This window comes from Urocitellus parryii, chromosome 9 (genome assembly GCF_045843805.1).
Source record: "Urocitellus parryii isolate mUroPar1 chromosome 9, mUroPar1.hap1, whole genome shotgun sequence".
NCBI classification, from domain to species: domain Eukaryota; kingdom Metazoa; phylum Chordata; class Mammalia; order Rodentia; family Sciuridae; genus Urocitellus; species Urocitellus parryii.
Window position 1 is genome coordinate 136652010 of NC_135539.1, and position 13465 is coordinate 136665474.

General features: G+C 50.6%; 1 protein-coding gene across 1 annotated transcript in view; it reads right to left on the reverse strand.

Moving 5' to 3' along the window:
- The window catches only part of Brinp2 (BMP/retinoic acid inducible neural specific 2), a 43450-nt gene extending 30377 nt beyond the window's left edge, over positions 1-13073 (reverse strand). The window contains exon 1 of the mRNA XM_026388496.2: positions 12808-13073. Coding sequence (XP_026244281.1) covers positions 12808-13073 — 266 coding nt within the window. The remainder of the gene's footprint in view (positions 1-12807) is intronic.
- Between the last annotated feature and the right edge of the window lie 392 nt (positions 13074-13465).

A 13465-nucleotide genomic window follows, 5' to 3' on the forward strand; every position in this document is an offset into this window, starting at 1 on the left:
TTCCCCCCAGCTTCGTGTGCATTTATGTGCAGCCACAGGACAGAATTCTGCTGATGGAACATGGATTCTGGCCTACCAAGTTCCCCTCTGGAAATCCTTCATGCTCCCCCTCTTCTCTGAAACGAAAACGTAAACTGCCTTCCCCAAAGTCACTGAGCTGGGGCCATTTGTCTTAGTAGTTACCCTATTTTGCCTAATGCTATCTTGATGGTATCAACCAGCATTTCAGTGGGTGAAATGGTCTCAGCCCCTGATGGCACTGCCCAGTTGGATAAGGATCCCCTGAGTGACCATTCTCCCATTCCTCCTCTGCTCAGTAACATTCCCTCTTGGGGTCCCTCTTCTTGCTTTTGGGATGCACACAGGAAAAGGTGTTGGTCTTGGAGCCTTGGCTGGAAGCTGTGGGGTCATGGTGTGCATGTCATGCTCTGTCACCGTTAAAGATTTATTTTAAACCATCTATACCAATAAAATCATTGGATAGATGAACTCAGGCTACAGTGGATTTTAAGTGATAAATTTAATCAACATGGCATTCGATGCAGTCGGCCAAGTTTGAAAGAGTAAGACTGCCTCTTTTCTCTTTCCTCGTTCTTGGTAGAGTTTCGTTTTCTCTTCCCCATTCTTCTGACCTACTATCTTCCATATTTACCCACGGGTGGCCTCTCACCAAAAGAATCAGCGTCTATCTTGAAATAAAGAAATCTGGGTTTCAGTCGTCTCCACATAATCATATAAGCAAAGTTGCATAACTGTATTGGTTTTACTAAAGAGGACAAGGAGGCTCAGCGATACAAAGCGACTCACACCAGGTCACTCATCAGAAGCAGCAGAACACAGACTCAGGCCATAAATCCTAGAACCAGGAGCTTTGGCCACTTGTCTTCTCCTCCATTTAATTTAGTCCCAGAACATGTAACCAAGTGTCTCATCCTCTTGTGTCTCTCTGTGTGGCAGACAGGGCAATGGGGACGGGAAGCTGAGGTCAGATGTGTCCTCTGCCTGAAGGAACTCACAGCTAAGGGAGGAGCAGAGACCAACAAGTGCACAAGGAAGTTCTAGGGCAGAGGCAGGACCAGAGTGGGGGGATCGATCGCAGGCAGCAGTAATGGGCCGTCCTGGGGGAGGTGTCCTGGGGGAAGGCGGGAGGACGTCAGAGGGAGAGGAACTAAAGGGTTTGGAAGGTGAGAAGGAGCTGAGCCGCGAGGCAGTGGAAGGAGCTGTGCAGGAGGAGCAGGGCAGGAGGGGCACCTGAAGATGTTCCTGGGGCTGGAACAGAGGAGAAGCAGGAAGACTGGACGGGGCCTACCCCGGGGACAGGGTTGGTGGTGCTCACTGACCACTCGTCACAAGAGGAGCGGGAGGATTCCAAGTGGCCATGCGGAGACAGCGGGTTGGGGGTTCATCCTTTGGTTACAGAGGGACCGACAGTGAACTTTAAGTTGAACTGGAGAAAGTACAGGTGTTAAATGATGAAGCCAGAAAAAGAGGGAAGAGGCCAGAGGGTCAGGCAGCTCTGGGGTGGGAGCCACACTGTGCAGATGGGGCCAGAGTTCCAGCCACCGTGGTGGGAGCAGGCGAAGAGCATGGAGGCCGGGAGTGCAAAAGGGAGCAGGACGGGCTCCCTCCTGCCATCGTCACCACAGAGACTAAACCAGGGACAGAGTCAAACCGAACAGGTGAGGAGACCAGAAATGAAAGTCAGGATTTTCCTACATTTCACTTGAGGAAAAAGAGAACTCGGTATTGTCTACACACCTCTCCACACACATGTCCAGCTTTCCTTGAGCCGATGCCTAGTTCCAGAGCACGGTCACCCTGCTTCATCTCCCAAACTGCCCAGGACGCTGGGAGCTCCAGAAGTCTGTGGAGAGAGATCCCTGGCCCGAGAAACTCCGACACAGGGAACCGGGAAAGATGCGTGACGAGATTCTGGAGTAGTTTGAAAAGTGAGCCGGCAAGGAAGGTCCCTAGGAACTAGCATCGGTTGAAGGAGAAAACGGGATGTCAAGAGAAATCTCACAGATCTCTTTTATGAAGAAAGATGGAGAAGGGAGAGCTGGGGGGGGGGAAGAAAACGAGGGCAGCTTATGAGAGGCCAGGTGAGAGGAGGGGAAGGGGACAGCAGCAGCTCTGGGGGAGTCACGGAGCGTGAACAGCCCGAAGAATCTGGGAGAATAATAGCTGTTTTCGAATGTCTGGAGGCCTGCTGTGAAGACAGGCAGTTGGCTTGCTGTAGAGATGAGAAAGTGGGGTCAGTACCCACAGGTGAAGTCCCGGGGACAAAGACCGCGACTCCAGGTCAGGAAGATCTTGATAGTGTCTGGGGCTGTTGAACCCAAGTTGGCTTCCTGATGGCAGGAGCCGCCCAAGCCAAGGCTGCGTGTCCCCCTCTGGGGTCGGTACAGGGGTTGTCAGCTTGGGTGGGACCCGGTGACTCGGAAGTTTCCCTCTAATCCACAGATCCAGGCGTCCCTTGGTTCTGATCTGCTGTCCCCTGTCGTTGGACTTCCTCTTCTTAAGAGAGGCCTGGATTTCATCTCCTGGCCCGGCTGTGACATTGCTCTGTGCAGTGGTCGCCCAGGGCGGGAGGACCCCCGAGGAACCTCCAGTCACATTCCTTCTGGGGTGAGACCATATCCACGCCCAGGCCAGCTGCAGGACTCCTCCAGTCACATTCCTTCTGGGGTGAGACCATGTCCACGCCCAGGCCAGCTGCAGGACTCCTGGGCACCCGCCCCCCGCCCTCTTTCTGGGCTGGCTTCCTGGAGCACGTTTACTCTGTTACTAGTAAACCAACCTGTGGCCCACGTCAAGGGAGCGGGTGGCGTTGACGTGCCTCTGTGGAGCCGGGAGAAGGCACTCCCCAAAGAGCCTTCCTTCCTGTCCCTCCTCCGTCACTGGCATGTCCCCAGGTGAGGCCCAGGCTCTCCTGGCACACAGGGAAAATGAGAATTCTCCCAGGTCCCGGGGCTTGTGACCATGGACTCGGTGCAGCCTGGCTGGGGCTGCCCCCTCCTCCCCCAGCAGAGCCTCCTGCCCGGCCAGTGACTCGTTCTGGTGGCCACAGCTTGTCTGCTCTCTGTGGAAAGTGGGGGAAAGAGGACATTTCTGGAGAAGTGGGAGAGCCTGGCGGGGTGACAGAATCGTGGAGCATGAAACCAGACTGAGGGATGACATGGCTGAGAAGCCCAACCAGATTCCTGCATCTCCCCCTAAAGGTGCCCTGATTAGAGCAGCCCTAATCTGCCCACCTCTAGGCCCACAGATCCTCCAAGCGATCCAGGAGTCCCAGCCTCTTGGTCTTTTCACTCCCTCGTCTGATTACAAGTTATGCCATGGATGTGATAGCAAGTGGGACTGTCCCAGAGACTATAACAATATTGTCACTGTAAAAAAAAAAAAAAAATCCAAATTTGTAAAGTCATCCAATAAATAGTTGTTTGCAGCACTGCAGTTTCTCTGGCTTTATAAAAAATATTCCTTGAAGTAGAAGACATTTCCTAGTGCACACGAATGTTTTTAAATCAGAACCTACTTGAGCCTAAAGTCAGGGGCCAGGGATTCACTTAACACTGAATTTTTTAAACCACTGCCAGGCAAGAAATAAGATATTGCATCTTGGAAATGGCATTAAGTGTCCCTCCGGTGGAGGACTCGATCTACAGAAATTCGATTTACACTGCATCCTCGGAGAAACACACCTTGGGTGCAGAGCCAACACATGTGGAATTTGCCATGAGTACAGTGTTTCAGGAAGATCCATCTGGGGCTCCCACCCACTCAGGGCTCCCCAGAGCCCAAGTGCAGATGGGACTTCTAGTGGGGAAAAAAAAAAAAACAACACTGCCAGGTCTCTAAGTGGGGTGAGCCCCCTTCCAGCCCCCAGGAGCTGTTTTCTGCATCCCAAAGATCTGTCGGGGTGCCAGGAGGAAGCTGGGTACAACAGGGGACCCTTTCTGTCAGGGCGCTAAGTGCCCCAGGCTCAGACGACCTATTTGTCCTCTATGTTATGGGTGAAGCACTGGCGGTGCCTCCTCCCAGCTGTGTGACACCCTCTAAAACCCAGTGTCCTCGTCTATACTATGGGTGACGAAGAGCACACCCTTGTGGGGTTCCTATGAGAGTAATTTAAAGTCATATCTATAAAGCACTTGGTAGAAAGTTAGGCCTATGATGACCGTTCAATATTCATTGGCTCTTATTCTTCATTAATGTATTAATGTTAGCGTAGAGACAAGTCTTTGCTTTCTCCCTAAGTTAAACAGAAATTTGGCCTCCTCGGTTCTGCCCGTTCAGAACCATCTGTTTTCTTTGCTCCTTCTGCTTCCCTGCACATGGGAAGATCAGGGAGCCTGGGGAGAGCTGGCTCCATTGGCCTGCGGGAGGCTGCCTGAGACCCTCGCTCCCAGGGCCCTGGTCTTTGGGACACACACGCCCTTCAGTGGACACCCTCTGGTGGTCCCCTTCCTCTTGTTGTTTGCCCCCTTGAGTGCGCGTCCTCGGAGCCTCCTGCCCACGCAGTCCAGGGGTGTCTCCTCTGGGTGCTTCCCTTGGGGTGTGGCCAGTCGATGGACGGGCGAGGTCCCGTGGTCTTTAGTCTGAGGCAGGGGTGGGATGGTGGGACTGGGATCCCCACCTTACACTGAGGTCCACACCTTCCTCTGCAGGCCAGGTGGCCGTCGGCAGCCAGTGCACACCTCGCCTGCTTCTGATGCTGGAGGAGGAGAAGGGGGTTCCTCTCACGTGCCCTCTCACCACGTCACAGACCTCAGCCCTGTCCCCTCCTGGGGCTTCCCTGAGGGCCAAGCTCCCCGGGGCCCAGTGGTGTCCCCGGCACTTGTGGAGCGTCCAGCAGCACACCTAGCTGCTCCCTAAATAACGTGCTGAATGAAAAAAGTCCACGCCACGTGCCACTTACTGTTCCAAGCTCCATGGACTGAAATAATTTTCTTGTGGGAGATGTGGGAAGCTCTGAGGTGGGAGAAATGTGGCAGAAGCTGAATAAAGAAAAAAAAAAAGTGAGAATCTCTGACCCAGAAAAAGCTCTTCTCTTGAAGAGAAAACAAAACAAAAAAAAGAGCACATGACTAGCCAGTGTCCCCATCCGCCTGCGTGTGCCGTGGCAGGTTCCCAGTGTGGCCTTCCTCGCTCCTTCGTACAAGTGTGGGTCTCTAAGTAGCAACTCATTCATGAATAAAATTAATTATTTCTCAAATCAAAAATTAATCCTCTTTTTCTCTGCTTGACTGACTCAAGATCTCTCCATGAAATCTCCTCTGAAAACAAAGCCCATCTTCCCCTCTCCCCCGAGCCATCCTGAGCTCCCTTCACTTCTAGGACATTTTTACTTTTACATTTTTATTTCCTCCTCAGAGGCCATTTCTGCAATCTCATCTCAGACTAGGCTGGCTAATCTGGGTGCAGCCCCCAAAGATGGAAAATACTGGGGGCAACTGTCATCCTGTCTGGGGGGACTTGAGACCAGCATGCTGAGGTTCATCCTGACCTAGCACCCAGGGTCCACATCTGTCCATTGGTCACTGAGAAGGTATTAAACGTCTTCTCCTTGGTGCTCGAGGTGCTATATTCCACTGTGTTTTCAGGTTTGCCCGTTAGCACTCAAAATGGATGTTCATCCCCCCAGAAAACAGTCGAAGCCTGTTTTTTTTCATCTTTTGTATCCTGCTATAGAGCCCAGAAGAATGCTTTGCCCAAAGGAGGTGCACCACAAATACTTGCGAGAGGACCTCATGAGCAATTCATGGTGAGCAAAGTTATTCTTAATTCAATTTTTTAAGCGTAGATGATGCTAGGTTTTCATTGGAACCGTGGCCTTACAGGATCTTACAGCCCTCACTTGCCATCTTCTCACAGGGTGAGTATCTACACTCCATGTTTCCAAAGTAGAAATGGAAAAGGACCTTTGGTCCTACCTGCCCTGGACACATAACTATTTTTACTTCACATTATTTACCCCTAACAAGGGAAAATAGTCTGCCCTTCTGTGTGAGAGTTTTTTGAAATTGTACCCTCGAAAAAACTCGGTGTCAGAGACATTTTTGGCATCTTGGAGAAATAGGATAAGGATAGGAGAAGGAGGGACTCGTTGGCATTCATACTACCAGCATGGGGCTGACTGCTCTTTTCCTAGACCACACCCTTTTAAAACTCAGAGCATGGGAATTGTGCAGAACAGTGGCTCTCACTGTGGCATATTCATACATGAGTCTAACACACCTAACCACTTCTGCACCCCGATATACTGCAGCTGTGTCCGCCATGCGCCTTGGAGAGCGGCCAGCCACCCGCCAGGTTTCTCCTGTCCATGGCCCTTTAGTTTTCTGTACAGGAGTCTAGCACTTTCTTCAGGTGGACTTCTCAGGAAGTTTCATTGTGACAAGAACTCTATCCACTGGGCTCCTAGTCTCCTCTCGGAATCTAGTGAAATCCTCAACAGAGCTGGCCAGGAGGCCACTTGTTGAAGGAACAACGACTCCTCCTCTAATTGCACTCTTGAACTGTAGCTGTCTGTCTAGGCGCCCCTTCTCCTGGCTTCAAGAGAACAGATCACTCTTCCATTTAGTTCTTCGTGCGTCTCTGTGACAGGGATTTCATGGAGTCTGTTGTGCTGGTGTTTCCAATGACGTGTCTCCACCACCAGACCAGGATATTCTGGTTCTCATCTTTCAGACACTTCTGCAATGAAATTTCTTGGTGAAGGAAAGACCTTAGTCAGGTCTACGATCTAGAGTAGTATTTGTATGTCAGTGGGACGGCACCAGTACTGGACTCTGGATTAAAGCAACTTCTAACCACTCTGTTCCGTCCCTCTCCTACCTACTCACACTTGCAGCCTGGGAAAGAGTGTCAGTGACCAGACTTGCAAGCCTATCCTTGCAACATTGACTTGAATTTGGCTCGCGCGCGCTCTCTCTCTCTCTCTCTCTCTCTCTCTCTCTCTCTCTCTCTCTCTCTCTCTTGCTGGGAATTGAACCCAGGGCTTTGTGCATGCTAGGCAAGCACTACCACTGAGCTTCATGCCCAGCATTTTGCTCTCATTTGAAGCACAATACCAGTTGATGAACCATTTCTTTTCTGTCCTGACAAACTCCCTCACAGCTAAAATGGAAATCAGTGAGAATTTCAGAGATCAACCGGTTTTCTTGGATCCTGGTCATCTCTCTCCTTCCTCGTCCAACCCATCCACCTGACAACCCTGGCTTCCTGGGAGGAGCTCTGCAGTAGCAGGATAACACGCCTCTCTCTTGTTTAGTAGCTGCAGCAAACGTCTAAGAAATCACTGGGATTTACCTAAGCAGACCGAGGTTGCCTTTGGTTGCCTTTTATTTACGTGGATTGTGATCTCTTAATTGGAGATGGTGCCTCTCCCAGGGCTCGCTGTTTATCCAAATCAGTATCTGTTAGTCGGTGAGACGTGGTCCGGATGATAAGCCGGCTCTGGAGCTCCTCCCGTGATTGCTTCCACAGCTGCTCCCGCTTCCTCACCTCCCCATCTCCCAGGAGGCACCCACGGGCTGCTCCGAGGCCCTGCAGCTTTTTCTGCTTTTAAACTTTTCCCCCAGCTGCTCTAAGTACTCTGATGAGTTCATGCGTCTTGGTACTAATAACTCCTAAATTTAACCTCCCCTGACTTCTCTCCTCTTTCATTTGTAACATCCCCTGTACATCGTCTCCTGCCTCAGTGCATGATGGGGGTGCTGCCTTCCAGGCACCTTCTCTCCTCCTCCACCCTGGCCTTCCTGCTCCCTCCCCATCTCAGCAGGTCTCCCAGGTCTCCTGTACCCCTCAAACTTCAAGGCCACACTGGGCCTCAGGGAACCCTGTTCAAATGCAGATTCTGACTCTGTAGGGCCAGGCTTGGGGTTCTGCACATTTAACAAGCTCTCAGGCCCTCCCTGCTGCTGTGGGTCCAGAGACCACCCAGGGAACAGTACGGATCTGATATTGGGTTCTTTCTATTTCTCACTTCCCTCACACCTGAGGTATCACTACATCTTATTTTTCATCCTGTCAAATTCCAAACGGATTGTCTTTCTTGAGGGTCATTGCTCTGGAGCCTGTAGAGAGTTTTTTTTTTTTGCCCTGATAACTGCGGCCATTCACCCCACCCTCAAATTGTACCCCCACTTACCCCGAACCCCCTTGGCTTTCAGCTTGGTTCTACTGGGTTCTTAAAATTAGCAAACTTTTCCCAGAATACAATGTCCCCTTTTGTCAATGAAGATATCTATTTAATTTCTTTTTCTGATTTGTTCCCAGAAGACTTCGAACGCATCCCCAGGCCCTCCCTTTCCAAAACAAAAAGGTAGGTAGAACCGGAGGGAGGCCGTGAGGACGGAGGTCAATATTCACACCCAGCCTTGCTTTCCTCCCAACCGCCATATTACATGCATTGTTCTGTATGATTTCTAACTTTCTCGATTTTAATTTATTCTTTCTGAGTTTTAAGTGTTTCATCGTAGTGGCTTGGATTTTTTCCAATCCCATGATTATCTCTCTATTAAAACCTTAATACAAAAAGAAATAAAAAAAAAAGCCAGACTGCTCATTACTTTGATTTGTAGCAAAGAGAGAATGGAACATTACTGCTAGAGTGTTTCGAGAAACCATATTTACATTTGCATCAGCTCAATTTAGGTGCCTGATTAGGCTGCGTGTGATGATGAAGATGCACTTACCAGTCAAAAGGAAGTGGCGTGGCCCGCAGTAAGGAGCAGGAGACTCCGAGTCAGGAGCCCTGAGTGCTATTTCTGGCTGTGACTGGCTAGTCTCTGACCTTGAACAACTCTGTCTCACTGCCTTAGACCCTAATAGCCCCTATCTGCCTTGTAGCCCTGCTGTGAGGGTTCCTCAAGCATTTATTGTAGTGGGGGCTAGGGCAGTTGGGGTCACAAATGGAACTGGAGACAGGATCTCTACTTGAGAGCTCTTACACTAACCAATTAGGAGATGGTGTCTGAGCAGTGGGCTGATTGCTCAGCTCTTGGTCTGGTGGGGCCAGAGGACATGTGAGAGGCTGAAGAAGATCAATGGAGTCACAGAGCTGCTGGGTGAGATGCCCAAACCCGTCCTGTTCTTTAGGAGATCCGATTGTCTTCTCTTAAGAGCACCACTTTGAGCTTGTGCACTTCATCCCTGGGACCAACCAGGGCGCCAACAGAGACCAGTCTCTAAGCAATCCTGACGTTAGGAGCAGGAGTGTGACTCATGGCAGCTCTAATATGTGCAGGAAACCATCTTGCTTCCTCCACCAGACCTTGCAGCCAGTAAGAGCATACCCCAGAGAGGAGTCAATCGTTTTGCAGTTGAATTCCTCTCCCAGTGAAGAGCCAGATTGAGGGGTAAGGGTTAATGTGCTTTAAAAAAGCAAACAAGAGAACAGTTCTCCAAATATAGATGGTCAGTAGACAGTGCCGCAAAGACAGCACCCCTGGTTCCCACTGCATTCCCATGCTTTCATAGTCTAGTATTTATTGAGGACAATCTAATAATAAGTAATATTTACTAAGCACCGTTTTAAGCGCCTCACATCAATTAGCTCATTTAATTACCCCATCCATCCATTAGATGGGCACTATTATTGTCCTCACTTTACGAGTAAGGAAAATGGGAAACAAGGAAATTAGGTAATGGTGCTCCAGATAGAACCCGAGTCCCTTGGCTCTAGATTCTTCACCCTGAAGCCCCTTCGCCGACTGGAATACAAACATGTACAGGAGAGCATGACGCTCTCTAGGGGCCACGGTCAGAGAGGCTGGAGAAAGTCCAGAATGACTAGTCACCTCCTCAAAGCCACAGCTCACCCAGATTTCCAGCTGAGAAGGTGGAACTGGGGGTTCAATATGAGAACCTTGCCGTACAGTGGGTGAAGGGCCTCTCCTCTGTGTGTGAGAGTTTCAAGTGATTCCGCACCAAGGATTCCAGCCCCACAGGGAGGTCTCACTCTCTTCTACCCGAGTCCAGCCCCGTTGTCGTACAGAAGGCACCTGGGGATATCATCTGATTGCCAGGTGCCAAAAGAATGAAATGAAATACTAATTCAGCCTGAGACCCGATATCTGTTCAAAGAGCATTACTGGTATTCTCTGTAAGCTTCTTGATTCCCTCTGCCCTTTCAGGTAGTAGGGGAAGGGTTGGGGGATGACTCAATTTATATTTTGCCAGTTTTCTCTGCCCTGTTTGAGTTAGTGTGAGCAAGGTCCCGACTTTGCCAGAGGCCATTGGCCCCAAAGACCAAGGGGAAGGGGTAAGAGAATTCCCAGTGGAAAAACACAGACAGTGCTACGTGTGCTGATGGGACTGCCATTTTGCTTAACAACCAAAGGCAAAACTCCCAGAATGCTCCTGGAGCAGTGGTGTGTGACCATCCTCTCTCACTCCACCAGGGTCACAAATCAGAATCCTGCATTCCTGTCAGAATGACTGGTTACTGTTTCCCCAAGTACAGGTTCATGTGCAATAACTGACCCCAGAGAAACAGAATGGCACCGCGTAAGAGCTTGTCACATTAAATGATCAGAAAACCATTACCAACTGATAGAACGGTTGATGGTGCAGAAGTGATTACGGACGCTCCCCACAGGCCTGCTCCCAGCGGCCGCCCAGCCGTTAACTGGCTGTCAGGCTGCCCAGACATGGGATGGGGGCTTAGTGACAAAAAAAAACCTACTGAGAGGAGAAGGAGGCTGGGGGTTCTTCCCTGAGTTCCTGAAGCCCTCTGGAGCGGGCAGGGGTGTTAAGATCCTCAGCCTGACTTCACTTCCAATACACTTTAAAAAATTATTTTTGTGACAACAGTGTTTTTGTGAGATTTGGGATCCACCAAATATTCTCAGGTGCATTGAATTTTATTTTACTAGACAGGAAGAATTTTCTGCTTAGCACATTCTAGAGTAGATTTTCTGATCCCAGCCCCTTGCCCAGTGAGATGGAAAAATAAATTCTTTGATAAGGGATGGATCACTCTGAATCTGCCTTATCAGCAGACTGTGGGGGCACACGTCTAGATTCTTAGACGTTTACTGAAGGTGGGGTTCTCGCTTGCTCCGGAGCTCTTCTCATCTGCTTCCACCTGAGCAGGTGTGAACCGTCCCAGGCTGAGCTGGCCTCTCCCGTCCTCAGTGGTTAGATGTGAATTTATGCTGCAGGTTTGGGAGGATGACAAGGACCAGAGTCACTGAAGCAGGAAGCGTGAACCACATTCCCTTCCTGGACCAGACTGGAGCCCCACACCCTGTGAAGGAGAGGCGGGCAGGCCACGCCTGAGCTCAAGACTTCATTTCCCTATACCTCTGGACCCACGAGGTACCAAGCCCTCAAATATCCGTGTCTGCCTCTTTGTCTCCGTCAAGTGTGGAAATTATGAAACAGGCCAGTGCCCTGCATAAACAGCTGCTCTCTTACACTTTTGGGATCTTCCGTGCTGAATACTCCTAGAACTTATTTCTGAGGCCCTGTCCTAACCTAAATAGGTTGCCTGGTTACTGCAGATGTTAAAATAACTCCCAGAAACAGAAAACTGTCTCTACTTTAAGAACTCAAACTCTGAAGTCTGACTAGTTGGGGGCTGATCCTGTTCCACTATTGACTTGCTGTGTGCTCTTCAGCAAGTGGCACAACTTTTCTGGGCCTAAATTTCCTCATATTTAGAAAAGGGAAAATAATTGTTCTTCTAACAAAGCGTTGTTGGAAGGATTCAGTGGAGTGATTTACATAAGCCACGCAAAGTTCGCAGAGACCCCAAACATTAGTCTGCTCACAGGATTGAAAATGCACATGCTCAAATGTTAACAATAGCCAACTCCAGATGCTAAAAGAATGGGTGGTTTTATGTTTTTGTCTCTTTGTGCTTTTTCATGTTTTCTCCTCTCCCCCACCCTTTTTTTTTTGCATGAGCAACTAATTTATAATTAAAAAATAAATATCTTTGAACAAAGAAAGTTCAGTGAAGCTCCCAGGGTTATGTGACCATCTCTCTTCTGCAGACAAGGTGAGGAGGGAAAGGAGCATGGCAGAGGGGCAGGTGGGCAGAGAGGTCACGGGGGAGTTTGCAATCAGGGATTCACCTGTGGGGGCCCTGGGCCCTGCAGGGCCACCCAGGGGGAAAACTTGAAGGAGCATTCTACTTCGGAGGCCCTGGCCCAGCAGCCCGGAGTAGATACCTGGCTTATCCCACATCAGATGGCCCAGCAGGACTCAGTGTTGACTTTCAGCTTTGAGGCTCCTGGAGACGGGACTAAGCAGCCAGGAAGGTCCAACCCAGCTCCATGCACAGGCTGCTGGGCCCTCGGGGCTGAGGAGGGTGGGGCAGGTCTGCCCCTGACCCCACAGAGCTCTGCAGACCTCCAAGGCCAGAGCCTGAAAGTCCCTTCCTTCATTTGCATGTCTAAGTAATTACGACTCATAAAAGTATCTAACCCATTAGTTAAAACCCGGGCCCCAGCGTTTGACTCTGACCTCCTACGGCAGCCGGGCCACATGCTGACTCCATGCCGCCTGATTTGTCCTCAATTTATAAGCAGCACAACCTATAAATAGAAACCCTTTTGCTAAGTTCCCCAGGAGGCATCGGCAGGCTCTCCAGCTTGTCTGTGTTTTCGTCTTTCTGTTTTAAAAACCAACATGGTGGCTTCTTTTCCTTCCTGGTGTCCTCCAGCTGTCACCTCTAGTTCAGTTGGAGGGCATTCTGGCTGCTGTCACCGTCGGGCCAGCACACTGGGCAACCCGCCTGGTTGTGTTCTGAGGGAGGGAGGCCCCATCTTGGTCCGGGAGGTCCCCACTCACCTGTAGATCCTGTACCTGGTGGTGAATCCCTGCCGGTAGCGCTCCATGAAGTCGGCATACTCTTGGGCGCGGTGGAAGGGGCCCCGGTCTGTGAGCAGCCAGTCCAGGGGCGGCTGGCCAGCTGAGGCAGCATGCTGCTCTGGGACCACGGCGGCCACCGTGGCCGAGACGGCCAGCACCCAGCCGGGCAGGCCCAGTGCCAGCAGCGCTGCCCATGGGGCCGCCGGCCAAAGCCCTCTAAACCGAGTGCCCCACTGCCACCTCATGCTTCTCCGGGGCGGTTGGTTTCTTCATTCTCTTGCCACGCTCTCCCACTCTGCCGCTCTTCCAGGGCTCTGGAACTAGAAAGGCAAAGGGACATGTCAGGTGGGCACCTGGTGCTACCCTGAGGGCCTGTGTTCAACACAGTTGTTCAGGGCCCATATGGAAATCCTTTACCCTAGTGACACCCAGCCTGGAGCCAAGCACTCCAGGTACATCATCTTACTTAATTCTTCAAAAAGTCCCCGAGGAAACATTACTGTCATTATTTTAGACATGAGAAAACGAGGCTGAGAGTGTCGAAGGCAGTTGCTCAAGTCCACTCATGCACAAAGTGATAAAACCAGAACTCGAACTCGGGGGTCTGGCTTGTAACCTTGGTGTCATATTGCTTCCA